At 42.1% G+C, this 15,050-nt stretch overlaps 1 protein-coding gene across 1 annotated transcript; it reads left to right on the forward strand.

Moving 5' to 3' along the window:
* Window positions 1-249: 249 nt before the first annotated feature.
* On the forward strand, window positions 250-14,844 carry NEK2 (NIMA related kinase 2). Its single transcript, XM_083733615.1, has 9 exons — window positions 250-467; window positions 2,260-2,477; window positions 4,552-4,792; window positions 6,907-6,989; window positions 7,160-7,286; window positions 7,579-7,801; window positions 8,587-8,641; window positions 8,718-8,788; window positions 13,831-14,844. Exons 1-9 carry the CDS (start codon window positions 372-374, stop codon window positions 14,058-14,060), a joined length of 1,344 nt encoding a protein of 447 aa, XP_083589741.1. The 5' UTR covers window positions 250-371; the 3' UTR covers window positions 14,061-14,844.
* Window positions 14,845-15,050: the final 206 nt, after the last annotated feature.

The raw sequence follows: 15,050 nt of genomic DNA on the forward strand, positions 1-15,050 counted from the left end.
GTTTGTACGGTTTGGTAAAAATACATTCTCGTCGCCTGTCTGATGACGTCTTTTGACTGGCAGGGCACGATCAAAGCGCCACTTGGGATCCGCTTCCGCCGCGTGCCCAAGCCGCGTACCCAAAATACCTCAGCCCCAAGTTTTCTCGCGCCGCCCTCGAGCGCCAGCGGCAGCTGCGGTTGCCTAGCGACCGGGCAGAGGAGCAGCCGTTGGGAGGCACGTGACCTCGGCAGCCGCGGGAGCCAATTGGAAAGAGGGCGGGCGGGCGGCGGCAGACCAATCGGCGGCAGGCGCGGCGTCTTTTAAACGTCTTTTGCGCTGGGGGACGGCTGCGTGTTCCGCTGTGTTTGGCCGCCGCTGAGCGTGGAGCGATGCCGAGCCGCCCGGAGGACTACGAGGTGCTTCTCACTATCGGCGCCGGTTCCTACGGCAGGTGCCAGAAGGTGCGGCGGAGGTCGGACGGCAAGGTAAGTAGAGGCTGCGAGGGGGGGGCGCCCCGGAGGATTGTGGGAAACGCGGAGGATTGTGGGAGCCCTTCTGAAGCCATGCGGAAGGGCAGGGCCTAGGCCAAGGGTGGGAACGCTGTGCTTCCCCGGATGTTGTTGTGTTACAATTCCCATTATTCTCTCTGAGCATGAGAAGAGCCCTACTGGATAAGGCCATATTATATTATTAGTGTTGTTATCAGTGCTTTTTCCTAAAAGAAATGTTTAGGGGTACTCTCATTTTGACTCAAGAAAATCACCATTTTATAGTTCAAATCGGGGAAAATAGATGCAGTAAATGGACAAAAGTACAAAGATTCACAAAATGTTAGGGGTATGCGTAGCCCTGTGTCCCCCCCCCCCCAGAAAAAAAACACTGATGATGATTAATTTATTTAGTTATATGTCATCAGATAGGTCTCTACTTACACCCAGAATTTCAGTGTCAAGGCCAGCTGCTGTAAATTAAAGCAGGGGTATCGTTTTCCAAGAATGGTCCAGCAGCTCTCTTATGCAAACATAGCAGTAGGAGCAGCAAATACAGTGCAGGAAGTTTTATCTGCTCTGCGGTTGCTCCGGCTGCTCCTTTCTCTGCTGGGGGTTTCATCCAGCGTCCTTCTCTTATAGTGGCCAGTGGGATGCCTCAGGGAAGCCAGTAATCAAGCCCACGCCTGCTATTGTTCCCCAGTGACTGGTATTCAGAGATATGCTGTCTCTGGCACTGAAGGTGGCATGCAGCCGTTGTAATGAACTGATAGCCTTATCAATGGTCATGTAGCCTGGAGCTGAAGGCAGCTGGAGTCTAAGAAAAGCTGAAGGCCACAATCCCAATCACTATCCCTGTCTTAAAACATATGCATAGGGATACCACCAAAGCAAGCTTGATGCAAAACAAAGCTTGGAATCAGAAACAGACTTCAGTGTTACAGCTCAGCCCTGGTGCAAAAAAAATTTCTCTGAGCTTCAGCCCCCCCTTTCCTGTTTTTACTACTGCACCACAACACAGGCCTTCTATGCAGGCTGTGTTCCTGGTATTTTTTTCCTTTCATGCCTCCCACCCCTAAAAGCCAAATGTGTGGCCCCAGTCTTTGTATTTGTGGGTGAGGTGAAGAGGGACAAGATCCTGCTTTCTAGGGTTGCTCCCTGAAGTAGAGGTGGCTCTATAGCTCACTACTTTATTTTCCTTGATTGTTAGTTGCTATTGTGGGGTTTCTGGATGTTTCCTTCTGCTGGAAGCAATGTGGTCTCTGACTTCTAATACTCTTGTACAGGAAGTGGACTAAGGTCTTAGTTGCTGCATCTCTGCTTCAGAAACAGTCTTTTTCTACCTGGGCATGGGACCCGAGAGACCATATACATATGCTAGCAAAAGTGTCAGATTGGTTCTGGCACATGAAAGGATTCCCCAACCTCATTAGAACATTGTACTGTGTTGTGCTCTTAATTCTGCAGTTGTGCATTAGGTTGGCTAGACGTTTAGAAGGAAGTTGCAGCTTTTGTTTATTAGTATGTTTGGCATGGGAAGATTTACCATGAGCAAAATCTCAAATTACAAAGCCACCACAAGTGATCCTTGCACTAATAAAATGAGGTGTGAATCTCTTGCTGTGGAAGCAGGGGAGAGATGAGGTCAGGTTTGCTGCTGTTGGGTGTGGGGGTGAGATTTATATTGGTTTAAAGTAAGATGCTAGTCCACTGAGCTTTTAAAATTGTTGTATTGTTGATAAGTTTTTTGTATGTTTATTGTTTAGAGATGGCTTGCTCCTTTTTTCAGGTCTTGGTCTGGAAAGAACTTGACTATGGATCTATGACAGAATCTGAAAAACAAATGCTTGTTTCTGAAGTGAACTTGCTTCGTGAACTAAAACATCCAAATATTGTCCGGTATTATGACCGTATAATTGACAGGACAAATACAACACTTTATATTGTGATGGAATACTGTGAAGGTGGAGACCTGGCAACTCTGATTGCAAAATGTACAAAAGAAAGGTATGTAAAACTTCTGGATTATCATGACATTATCTTGTGCTGTAGGTTATTAAATTGGTTATGAGGGGTCACAGGTATTTTAAGCCAGCAACCAGAAATTTTGAATTTTAATTTTGGAGCCAACTGTCATTGAGGGTGCAAGATTATTGCTGAGCAGAGATGCCAATTTTTACCACACTGATGAAATTTTATTTGGCAAGATGTTAATCCATACAGGCAACCAAGTAGTTTGCTTTAAAAAGGTAAAGGGACCCCTGACCTTTAGGTCCAGTCGTGGACAACTCTGGGGTTGCAGCGCTCATCTCACTTTACTGGCCGAGGGAGCTGGTGTACAGCTTCTGGGTCATGTGGCCAGCATGACTAAGCCGCTTCTGGCAAACCAAAGCAGTGCACGGAAACGCTGTTTACCTTCCCGCTGGAGAGGTACCTATTTATCTATTTGCAATTTGACGTGCTTTCAAACTGCTAGGTTGGCAGGAGCAGGGACTGAGCAACAGGAGCTCACCCCGTTGCGGGGATTCGAACTAAGATTATTTACTACACAAACTGCCTGCTTGTGGGAAAATTTCAGTTTGCTTGGACATGCACACACACTTTCCTAAGTAATTACATACTTAGTAAATGTTGTCTTTATTGCCTGTAATCCTCTGGAGGAATATTCCTGTGGATTCTTTTATTTATTTTTTATTACTTCAGTTTGTTTTTTCCCCCTTTAGAACTGGAAATCTACAAGAGAGAATCAAGGAAATGAGGACAATATCCTGTGCATTTTAAAACATTAAATTGGCTGTTCTAGATAAATGACCTGCCAACTAAAGAAATATACAGTGAGAGAGGCCTTAGCCGTGGATATCACCCTTGTCAGTAGTGAACACTACAATACTGGTGTGATAATCGTACACAACATGATATACTAAATTTGAAATGCATCAAAATCTTTGACTTAAGACTTAAAAAATACAATTTACAGTTTGCTCATAAGGAACCCATGTCCCTCTGTAAAATAGCCTAAAAGTTGGAATGTCTTACACTTGGCTTTATAAAATTAAATAAATAAAATGTCTAATGTCTTGAGCTGGAATCCTTCTGTTTTGGCGCTGCATTTTCCTGTGTTTAAAAAAAACTGGTGAAAAGTTTAGTCTGCTAGCAAGTAATGAAATGATTGTGGGGGCTTTCAAGTAGTTGCCCAGAGATAGAATATCCTTTATACCTAAACTCTTTGAGATAGCTACAGTTTGGCATTGGGAAAATAAAAACAAAACCTGCAGTTTTAACCGATCCATGCTTGGATGAGTAATATTAGAAAAAGCTGTCTCCCAAATTCTTTGTCAGAGGGCCTGGAGCAGCAGCCATGCCTCTCTTGGATGCAGGTTTGTAGAAGATAAACAGCAACTTTAGATTCTGATCTACTCTAAACTGCTGTGCAAGTGAGACAAGAGTCTGCCTCTTGGACTTGGGGAAAGAGGCGGGGATTTTTCTCACTTGTGTGGAAGTTTGAATAAGATAATGACTAGCAGGAGAGATTCCTTGTCTGGCATGCATGCAGATTTAGATAAGACTGTCTTTCTGTGTACAGGAGGTCTTCAGAGGTTCAGCAGTGTGGCAATGAGAAACAAGAGTGTCTCCTGTTCTTTTCTTCACTGTTAGCATAATTGCCTCAGAAAGGACAAGGGAGCAGGGAGATAATACCAAGGACAAATGGGATTTAGATAATAAGACAAGGCAATTATTTGTGGGATTCTTTCAGGGGATTAAAGTTAGCTTTCAGTTACTTTCATGTATGCTTGTGACCAAAACACATATATCCAAAACACATTATCCAAAGAAATGAATGGGAACCATTCACTTCTACAGTATGGGGAAATTGTTGCACTTGGGGAACACCTGTTGAATGGGGGTGCAGTTTTGGCTCCTGGGGACTCAAGCTACTTAGCTTCACCCCTATTCCATCTGCATAGACCCATGTTTTGAGTTTCTTTACTAAAGTAATGTAATGTTTGAAAATGGGCTAAGAGAGAGAATGGATTTTGGCTTAAAGGTACTCAAAATAACCAGTTGTTTCTTCTTTCAAAAGACATTATGTGGAAGAAAACTTTGTCCTTCGTGTCCTCACCCAGCTGACCTTGGCTTTGAAGGAGTGTCACAGGCGGAGTGATGGAGGCCACACTGTGCTTCATCGGGACCTAAAGCCAGCAAATATCTTCCTTGATGGCAAGAAGAATGTGAAGCTTGGTGACTTTGGCCTGGCCAGGATACTTCACCATGATACCAGTTTTGCAAAAACATTTGTTGGCACACCATATTATATGTCTCCAGTAAGTGTCCCAAGATGAAAGCAACTGCTTTAGATTTTGAGCTTTGTTACTTTGTGATTGCCAGATCTAACTTACCTTTCAGCAGCAGTTCTTTAAATTAATTGGTATCTAATATAGCATGTTTTGTTTTGCTTACTAAATACAAGTCAAAGTTTACCATGCTGTATGCTGTATAAAATATCTCCAAAATATTTTTCAGATAGCAGAAATAATAACTGAAATATTTGATAGAGAAGAATTAAATAAATTACACTGGTTTAAATGTTGTGTTTAGCTTGACACAATTATTTTACAATATTTATATACAGCTTGATCATAAAAAACTGTGTAGTTTACAAATAATAGAACAACACTGGAATTGTCCATAAGAAAAGATAAAAGCAGGTAATTTTAAAAAATGCAAAACCTACTTAAAATCAACAGGGGGCTTAAAACATGTCAACTCATAAAGTCATGGAAATTTAATTGCACGTGCTTCCTTAGCAGATTTTGGAGCCTTCAATCTTTTCTTAATATTTAAATGTTAACATACTAATATATGCTTCCTAAGGGGAGTCTTGAGTGAATTGCAGCTTAGAAACTGCTCAGTTTAATTGGTTTCGTATCATTCATTGTTATTAATTTTATGAAAGAATGCCTTTCTAGTTGATACGGAAGGGGGGGCATGTCTTCTTCACCTTCTTCGCTACAATATATCCATTTATTTCCAATTGTCAATGTCAAAAGGGACTAAAATCTATAAAATTCATAGAAAATCAACGTGCCAATATGCTCAATTTCTCTAGGACTCCTTGACACCTTCCCTGTCCTCCATAATCCCTCAGGCAAGGTGTCAAGACCCTAATCCTGTCAAATCACTCTGCCAAGCCTTTCCTCCAGGCAATGCCAGTACATGGACCATTGTCTTCTCATCACCGGTACTCAGGATATGCTTATCTGCGCATATCTCCAGCTCTGCATATTCCCCCTTCCCTCCTCCATATGTTAATCCTGTGTAACCCAACCTCTTCTTAATGTATTCATGATGTAACTGGGATGTGTTTTGCACTGTATTCTGGGGCATGGAGGGAAGTTTCAAAAGTTCATGTCACCCCTTTCTCGCTGTTCAATCTCGCCTTGAACCTGTTGCGCAATAAACTTGGATCTTCTGTAGCTTGCTCCTGTCTCCAGCTGAGCTCATTTCCCTCCGCAGGGATCCGCGGACTTAGTCCGACGAGCTGGGTGGCAGAGCAGCCTTGCACCCAGATTTTACCGTAACATAGTAAAGGGGGGAAATAATGGTAATTTCACTAAGAAAAGCGAACCCCTCTTAACACCAACTGCTGGAGGCAGGTTTGAATTCCAATATGACTTTCCTCTTTCAATGTTATATTGACACAGTCAAGTCAATAATAATAATAATAATAATTAATAATAATAATAATTTTTTATTTATGCCCCGCCCTCCCCAGCCAAGGCCAGGCTCAGAGCGGCTTATAAGCAATAATAAAAACTAGATGAATGATTACAACTTAAAAACAAAAATAAAATACAACATTAAAATAATGGAACATTAAAATATTAAAATGTAGCCTCATCGCAGGAGGAGAAGGAAAAGAAAGAAAGAGGAAAAAAAAAAGAGGGAGGGAATCAAATTGGCTCCAAGCCAAAGGCCAGGCGGAACAACTCTGTCTTACAGGCCCTGCGGAAAGAAATCAGATCCTGCAGGGCCCTGGTCTCATGAGGCAGAGCGTTCCACCAGGCCGGAGCCAGAGTTGAAAAGGCCCTGGCTCTGGTTGAAGCCAATCTAACTTCTTTAGGGCCTGGGACCACTAGGGTGTTATTATTTATGGACCTTGAGGCTCTCCGTGGGGCATACGGAGAGTATGCAAAGTGGAAGTCAAAAGGTGGACAAGTTGACAGTCCTAAAATACAGTAAGCAGCAAGTATGAGTTAGCACTAAAAGTGTTATTGCCATCATGGAATGCTACTTACTATGTGTTTTTTAATGCTTAACACCTAAGTAATACTCCAGAATGCATACTGGTAACCAATTTTGTGGCCACATTTCATCTAATTTGCAAACTAATTATTAATATATTCTGTACTAATATATTCTTTTTCCCCCCTGTTAGGAACAAATAAATCGCATGTCCTACAATGAGAAATCTGACATCTGGTCTTTAGGATGTCTTCTCTACGAGTTGTGTGCGTTGTCGTAAGTATAGTACCAGCCAAAAGTTTCTAGGCAGGCATTTGGCAGCATTTAAACTCATTTCACAGTATAGCCATGCTCTTGAGAAGAAGCAACTAAATCAAGACATGGGCACCAAAACATTCTAGAAAGAACAAATAAATAAGAAGAGCTTGTTTGTTCGCTCTTTCTAGGCCTCCATTCACAGCCTTTAATCAAAAAGAGTTGGCAGAAAAGATAAGGGAAGGGAAGTTCAGACGAATCCCATACCGTTATTCAGATCAGCTGAATGAACTCATCACAAAGATGCTGCACCTAAAGGTAAGGGTGATTTCTCAAGGGTACAATGGGTGGTGTCCAACGAGCTGCTGGTGGAAGCTTCTGCTCTTCTTCTTGGCCTATTGCCTATCATATCCCCAAAGAAGGAAGTGTTTATGACCCTTCCACATTAGTTTTTGATGCAGCAGAGGTGGCTGCAGTCAAGCCCCATACAGACAAGTACTGTATACATAATTTGATCCCCAGATGTGCTGTTGCCTGAAAAAAACTTGCAGTGGCTTGTTAGACGTAACATTTCTGCACAGTGACTATAATAAGTCTCCCTGATTTCAAGGATTACTGTCGGCCTTCAGTTGAAGAAATTCTGCAGAACCCTCTGATAGCCAGCCTGGTATTGGAGGAGCAAGGGAGAAACTTGGAGAGAAGAGGGCGACGATCAGGAGAGCAAGATAAAGTAGAAAGACTTTCCGGAACTCCAGCGAATGAGCTGAAACTGAAAGAGCAGCAGCTACAAGAGAGGGAGCGAGCCATAAAAGAGAGAGAACACCGGCTAGAACGTAAGAACTAATGCAGCAATGGGATGTGGGGGTTTGGATTCCTGCTCCATCAGTGCCTTCAGTGGGGAGTGGGATGCATGAAGGAAACGTTAATACAGTTCTTGCAAGGTAAGGGACCCCTGGACGGTTAAGTTCAGTTGAATTCAACTCGGGTGCAGCGCTCATCTCCACTTTCAGGCCGGGAGTGCCAGTGTTTGTCCACAGATAGCTTTCCGGGCCACGTGGCCAGCATGGCTAAACCACTTCTGGTGCAACAAGATACCGCAACAGAAGCCAGGGCGCACGGAAACACTTTACCTTCCCACTGCAGCAGTGCCTATTTACTTGCACTGGTATGCTTTCGAACTGTTAGGTTGGCAGGAACTGTGATAGAGCAGCGGGAGCTCCCCCCGCCTTGCAAATTCGAACTGCTGACCTTGTAATTGGCAAGCCCAAGAGGCTCGGTGGTTTAGACCACAGCACCACCTGCAACCCCCCACATGAGGGTCAAGTCATATGTAACTTGGAATGCACTTGAATACTGTAGATGGTATATTCAACTAATAGTTTCATGGTGCAATCATGTTGCCTAAACATGGATGCAGTGACACTACTGTGCTTGCGTGTGTTTTCCATTATGGATCGTGTTTATCCTTTTATAATAAGCCAAGGACACTGTTCATAGAAGCAGAGGACTTCACACACTATGCAGGTTGCATGCTGCTTTCCCGATGGGCCATTTACTGGTCAGAATAAAAAGCTGTCATAGGTGCACACTGGATAACATGGCTTGTCTTTTGTTCCAGAGAGAGAGCGGGAACTGTGTGTTCGGGAGAGACTGGCAGAAGAAAAACTGGCTAGGTTGGTTTTAAAATGTCTAAAAGTGTCTTGTTTTGAAAAGGGCTTTTCTTTTATTAACCAGCTCCTTTCTAAACAGGGCTGAGAACATGGTGAAGAATTACAACTTATTCAAGGACCAGAAGCTATTGCAGCCAGCGACATGCCCAGGTAGGAGAAGATGTTGGAAGCTCTTAACGGACTGCTAAACCCGGAATCCCCAGATGCTACCAGCCTTAGTACTAGTGACCTCTCTAGTAACGCTCCTTCTATGGTGGATATTAAGTCAGCTTTCCTGGCAGCTCCAGTATGTTTTAATACCGGTGGCAGCTTAGGATGGGCTTAATATGTGTATGAAGGGGCTAGATTGGATGCCCACTGTGGTGGTACTTCCCTTTGCCAGTAGTAAATGCTGGATACGTGAACCTGTTGATGCTCCTCATCTGTATGGTAAACCATGACTTTAAGAGGAGGCTTCTGAAATGCTGTATACTGTGAATTCCTTGAAGGTTTGGTCAGGGGCAGAGGTGTTTGACATCTTTGCCACTCAGACAAATGAAGAGTTGGACAACCTGAATCTCTCTGCTTCTCTTTGCTTCTGCTACTTAACTGCTAAGCCTAGTTTAGATACCACTGCTACCCAAGATGGGAGGCATCATGACTTCAGTGAATATTTTCTACAGTTCAGCTGTCACTTTCTAGTGCCAGATCTATGTGTGTGCATTATACTTCTGTCTTCTTACATGTTTACGACTTGGAGCCAATTTTGGCTTACTTGAACTCTAAAATTAATCCTGAAATAAAATATATTTTAACTTACCATTTTGTAAATGGATGTGCAAAGAGGCTAATTTAGGCTAACTTGGGGTTTATATGATGGTGACTTACTAGTTAGTAGGTTTTTGTTCTTGGAGGCCATTTAGAATGGGCTGTACATCCTAATGCCTATTCAAACTAGATGGGGATTTAAGCCTCATTCAAAAGCAGCCAAAATACAGGTAGCTTTTATTTGATTGTAGTCTAGCCAATTTTTATATATCTTGCTTTAAAACACTGCAATTCTAGGTTCTATGCTGTTTTCTAGGAATATAGCCTGGGATACCATGAACTGATGCAGCTTGATTTTTCCCCCTTTAAACTTGACTTTTCTTTGGGACCCCACTTCTTCATTTCATAAGCTGTTTGTCAGGCAGCATGAGTGGCCTCATTTATAATAAACAGAAGCCTAAAACCCCATGCAGCTAGCTGTGTGGACTTCCGGAAGCCTACCAGAGTAGCTGCCAAGGGGTGTCTAGTCAATGCAACACCCAAATTCTAGTATGTTGCTGTTTGAGCAATAGTCCTAGTAAAGAAATCCAACAAATAATGTAGCCTCTTTAAAATACTATTTTTCTTTGTGGATAATGGCTTTTGCTTCAAAATCACAGACAAGTCTTCGCTAATCACCACAAACTTAAATTCTTATTTATCTGACTTATCAAAAAGGAATGGTGTGATATTAAAGCATCCTCAGGAAGTGATCTTCTTTGTAGTCTTCGAATCAAAATGAAGCTTCTGCAAAAAAAGCCACTGTGTTTGCAACTGATATTTTCCCACTTCAGCTCTGTGTTCTAAGGGGGGACCTGCTTCACTGGGCAAACCCACTTGACTTGAGTAATAATTTAACAATTGCATTATCTGGGTGATGCCCCTTTGAAACTAATGGACTTTAAGTAACCAAAGTCCATTGATTTCAGGGAGTACATTCAGAATATTACCTAGCTGGATGCTGTCCTGTAATAATACAGCTCTTGCATATAGTAGCCTTTTATTGTTCCATATGCAGGCTGTATTCTATGTTATGTATGGTTTTACTTATCATTAAAATATGTAATTTTTGGTTGGGGGTATTGAAAGTCCTTGAAAGGTGGGCTTGCTGAATTTGCCCAGTGTTTTCTGGGCCTTCCCATCTCCTGTGGCCAAAGAAATCTGAAAGCACTGCAGTTAAGCTGCATCAAAAAGGTAATCTACAGTGCCTTACAATGAGGTATTAAAGTCTATTTGAAACTATTGTAAAGGAGGCCTGACTAGTGGGTTCTTTTAAGATAAGAATCCCCTTTACTTGCAAAAAATCTAATCCTGCATGCCCACTATTTACCTTTTTAATATACTTTTGATGTGAGAAATTGCTTGGCTAAATTACCACCATTCATGGTAAGCAAAGCTGTATACACAAGAGTCCCACTATCCAAACACAATGCGTATTCAGGAAATCATTTGTTAGGTGAGTGTTCATGTAATTGGTCAACGATTGCCATAGATTCTTGTGGGGGGGGGGATTCTAAAGCGTTGTCAGCCATGGAATTCTGACCCTAAAGCGACAACAAAGCCCCCTGAAACCTTGCAAAAGGCAAATAAGGAAAGAAAAATGCTCTTATTTGTCTAATCTTACCCCCACCCTGCCCATGGTTTCTGGCAAATGGCTGCCACAGACTAGCAAAACACAAGCAGCCTTAAACAAGCCTTACCTTTTGTTTACAGTTCAACACACAAGTCTGCCTGTTTGAATACTGTATCTACTTCTACATTCAGGCACTTCTTTGTGATAATGGTCCAGCTTGTGAATCACAGTAAACCACAGTTACTGGTTTGCTATGAGCATGCTGCTCTCCACTTGCGCTTCCACAATCCCACGATTAGTGTTCTGTTCAAGTCAGTCATCATAGTTTGTTTCACTCCTAAGAAGTCAAGATCTGTAGTTTAGGTTTGTTCTTGGCTTACTAATCCTGTGTTTCTTGGAGCTAAGCAGACCAACATCTGTCTTGACATAATGCTAAGCTAAAGAACATGATCTGTTTCTCCTGTTTTCTAGCATCAAGGAGCAAAGTGCCACGGAACAGCATGCTCATGATAAACCATTAACTATGGTTTACTGTGATGTGCAAAGGAGGCCCAGTGACTCCTCAGAAAAAGAGGCATAGTAAAGACAGCTATATTATTGATCTTTAGCTATTGTCTAGAATATGTACCCAAAATCGAGATATGGTTCCATGACATATAGTGCAGGGATTACTTTGAGGTTTTAGATATATGCTGCAATCCCCACACTATCAATGTAAATGGTACATTGTCCAAGGTAGGTCAGAGAAGGGATGGATGAGTGGGAGAAAACAATACAATGACATGCACTTGGGGTTTGGTTGGCTGGGGATAAAGACAAATACAATGGTGTAGCCACAGATTGGCAGTGCATTCCCAAGTTCTGGAACAGACATGAGAGCAAGTAGTATTCAGTATCTTCAGAGTTGGGACCTTCTCCTACCTGCTGTTCACTAGGAGTGTTGGACTATAACTTCATCATCTGACTATGCTGCTGGCAACTGATAAGTTGTTCAAAACATCTGGAGGGCAATAGATTGGAGAAGACTGCTTTTGCCTAACTCAAGGAAAGTTGGGCTGTTCTTGATTTTTAGCTGTGTTCTTCTCGTTGCTCAATTTTCCTCAGTTCTCTCATGACTTGAACAAATAAAATATTATTGCTGCTGCTTCCAGTAGAATCTTAGGTTATGTCCATCAGTTGATAAGCAGGGTCAGTGCTACTTCCAGGGTCTAGACACTCCTTCAAAACTGCCAAATTACTGACCTCTCCCTCAGTTTCCCAGAAGAAGAGGATGAAGTCAGTGGATGTTGGCTCTCCTTGTTGCATCATTAATAGAAGATGACAGCTGAAGGTGGGCCTGAGACTTCCACGCATTGGCAGTGGGGTGCTCTCCTTAGACATGGGGCATTGGCAGCTGCCCATCATTGCTGACATCTGACACTTCCCTTGACCAATGGAGGAGAAATCTGCTTCCAAACTGAAGACTGAGCTTGAGATACTTATACCATGATTAATCATTGCTCTTAGATCAAGGATGGGGAACCTCCAGATGTTGCTAGATTTCTGGCTCTTAGAATAGGGAGACCTACATTCAAATCACTCCTCAGCTACAAAACTTGCTAAGTAATCGTGGGCCAGTTTCTCTTGGCATAAACTGTCTCCCAAGCTGGCTGTGACCATGGGGGTATGCAGTCTGAAACCATGTCTGCACCATACATTTAAAACACTATGATGTCACTTTAGAAGTCATGGCTTCCTCCAAGCAATCTTAGAAGCTGTAGCTTGTTAAGGATGCTAAGAGTTGTTAGGCGATCCCTATTCCTCTACCAGAGTCTCCTAACAACTCAGCATCCTTAACAAACTACAGTTCCCAGAATTCTTTGGGAGAAGCCATGACTGTTAAAGTGGTATGATACTGCTTTAAATTTATTGGTGGATGTGGCCTGAGTTACTACAAAGAGCATAAAAACTCAGTAAAGGAGCAGTGTTATATACTGTGGGTGTAAGGAGAATATAAGCATGATGAAAAGTGCTCACTTGCCAATTTCCTGTGCATAAACAATTGCCACACATGAAATTTAGCTTCTTCAACTAAGCATGTTTATGCTGCACCCACTTGACATGGTTTTAAACTGATTCATACTTGCAAATTGCTTCAGTTTTATAAAATAAAAGTGCATTGACCAATATTGTCCTTCAGAGGTGAATTAAAAGAAACAAACAAGGCTTTTCATCTGTTGGCTCTTCCCCCCCCCCCGACCCTATTCTGAGTTTCCTACGGCAAACAAAATTTATTTCTGTCTGTCTTTCACACACAGAAGATCTCTAAATGATAATCCTTCCCTTCACAATAATGTGTACACAGTCTAGAAGGCACATTCTCCCAGATAAGCCCTATAAGAGTACTGAACCCAGCCAGATGTCCGGGGTATAAATAGTAATTATTATCATTGTTACTACTACTGAACGCCTTTGCCCATGTAACTAGCATGGTACACACATTCCCCCCCCCCAAAAAAAGGCAGTGATATTGATGAATTTTTTTCCTACAAGGAGTGTGGCAACTGTGGAACCTTCTGTGTAATCAAAATTTCGCCTTGTAGAGGGGTATGAACACTTGCAACCTTTGCTGAAAACTCAAAATGGAAGGAAGTGAACTAGGGGTGGTTGATCTGTGGCTCACCAGACATTCTCAGACTCCAACTCCATGGAATGGCCATTACGGAATGGCGGGAGTTGGGAGTCCCAACAACAGCAGAGAGCCAGAGGTTATCCACCCCCAGAGTAAAGAATAAACTAATATTCAGTGAGTGAGAGTTAAGTATTTGAAAAGCATCTTTCTGTTTTTTTAAAGATGACGAAGCGCTGCCAGTCTTTCCTACGAGAAAAAAGAAGGTTCAGTTTGGTGACGAAAGCAAAGAAAATGCTCAGTCTGAGGACAGCCTGGAGAATTTCCCCCTCTCGAAAGAAAAAGGTTGTAATCTGAAGAAGCGTCTCTACGCTGCCAACCTGCGGGCTCAAGCCCTTTGTGAGCTGGAGAAACACTACCAACTCAAAAGCCGCCAGCTTCTCGGAATGCGCTGAATATTTGGGTGTATCGTGTACAGAACTGTGATGTTTTCAGTAGTGTCATTTAAGCTGATGTTTCTTGTGGCGTGTATGATGAAAAGCTGTGTAGGATGGTTTTAGAAAAGGTGTTAAAATAGTCTTTTAAACTCTATGTAAATAAATGTAAATAATTGTGTGGTTGTGTGCGAATAACTCTTTTCCTTAGAGTTTGCATTTTTATGCATTTGGCTTGCTAGTGTTGCATTACTTAGGCCAGTTCTAAATATAAATATTCATGGCGTGGTTAGCTAGATTTTTTTTAATGATTACGATGTGATTTTAACAAATAGCACAACACTGGATCTAAGATTTAAGGAAGTGATTCTGCTGCATCAGAAGAAGAAAAAAACCCTCACTTTGAGTCTCTAAATTTAGGTGTGTATAATAGTTGGATTTTTACAAGCATAATGTTGCACCTAGCAAAATATCTGTTCCTTCTAATTAGCTGAATTACTCCCCCTGCAAAGTTTTCTGAAATGTTACATTGTTTAATGAAAAATGTTAAAAAAGAGCCAAGTATGTAATGTGTTCCAGGACATCCCCACAGAACGGAGTAGATATCAAAATTTGACTGGAGGAAAAGAATTTACAGGTAGCCTTTTGTTTAAAGACTCATTTCTCATGAGAGGTTGTACATGAGTTCTTATGTCTGAAGGAAGGTAATAAATTTCCCATGCAGGGAGATCTGTGGACTCCAGAGGTCAGGATGCATACATACTCTTTGGATGAAGCAACATGTTATTAAAAGCAGAAGTGTAAATAGTCTTGTATGCCTTTTTGTCCTTTTCACACCTTGTGATGAATGTATGAAGCCACTTTTGATCTCTTTCGTTAATCCAAAACATTGGATAGAATTTAAATAGCTTAATTCTCCAATGGCCTGGAGGTGGTGCCCTTGCTCTGTTGATGTGGTGATCAAGACTTATGCCTCCGCTGCAAGTGCCTATATGTGAAATTAACGCCTGT

Source organism: Podarcis gaigeae (genome assembly GCF_964106915.1).
Source record: "Podarcis gaigeae genome assembly, chromosome: 3".
In the NCBI taxonomy this organism is placed as follows: Eukaryota; Metazoa; Chordata; class Lepidosauria; order Squamata; family Lacertidae; genus Podarcis; species Podarcis gaigeae.

What these genes read in the sequence shown, in the direction of transcription:
- NEK2 (XM_083733615.1), top strand. Translation starts at nt 372, where the DNA reads ATGCCGAGCCGCCCGGAGGACTACGAGGTGCTTCTCACTATCGGCGCC. An exon ending in GGCGGAGGTCGGACGGCAAG is followed by an intron (nt 468 to 2,259) that starts GTAAGTAGAGGC and finishes TCCTTTTTTCAG; the next exon opens with GTCTTGGTCTGGAAAGAACT. An exon ending in TACGAGTTGTGTGCGTTGTC is followed by an intron (nt 6,990 to 7,159) that starts GTAAGTATAGTA and finishes CGCTCTTTCTAG; the next exon opens with GCCTCCATTCACAGCCTTTA.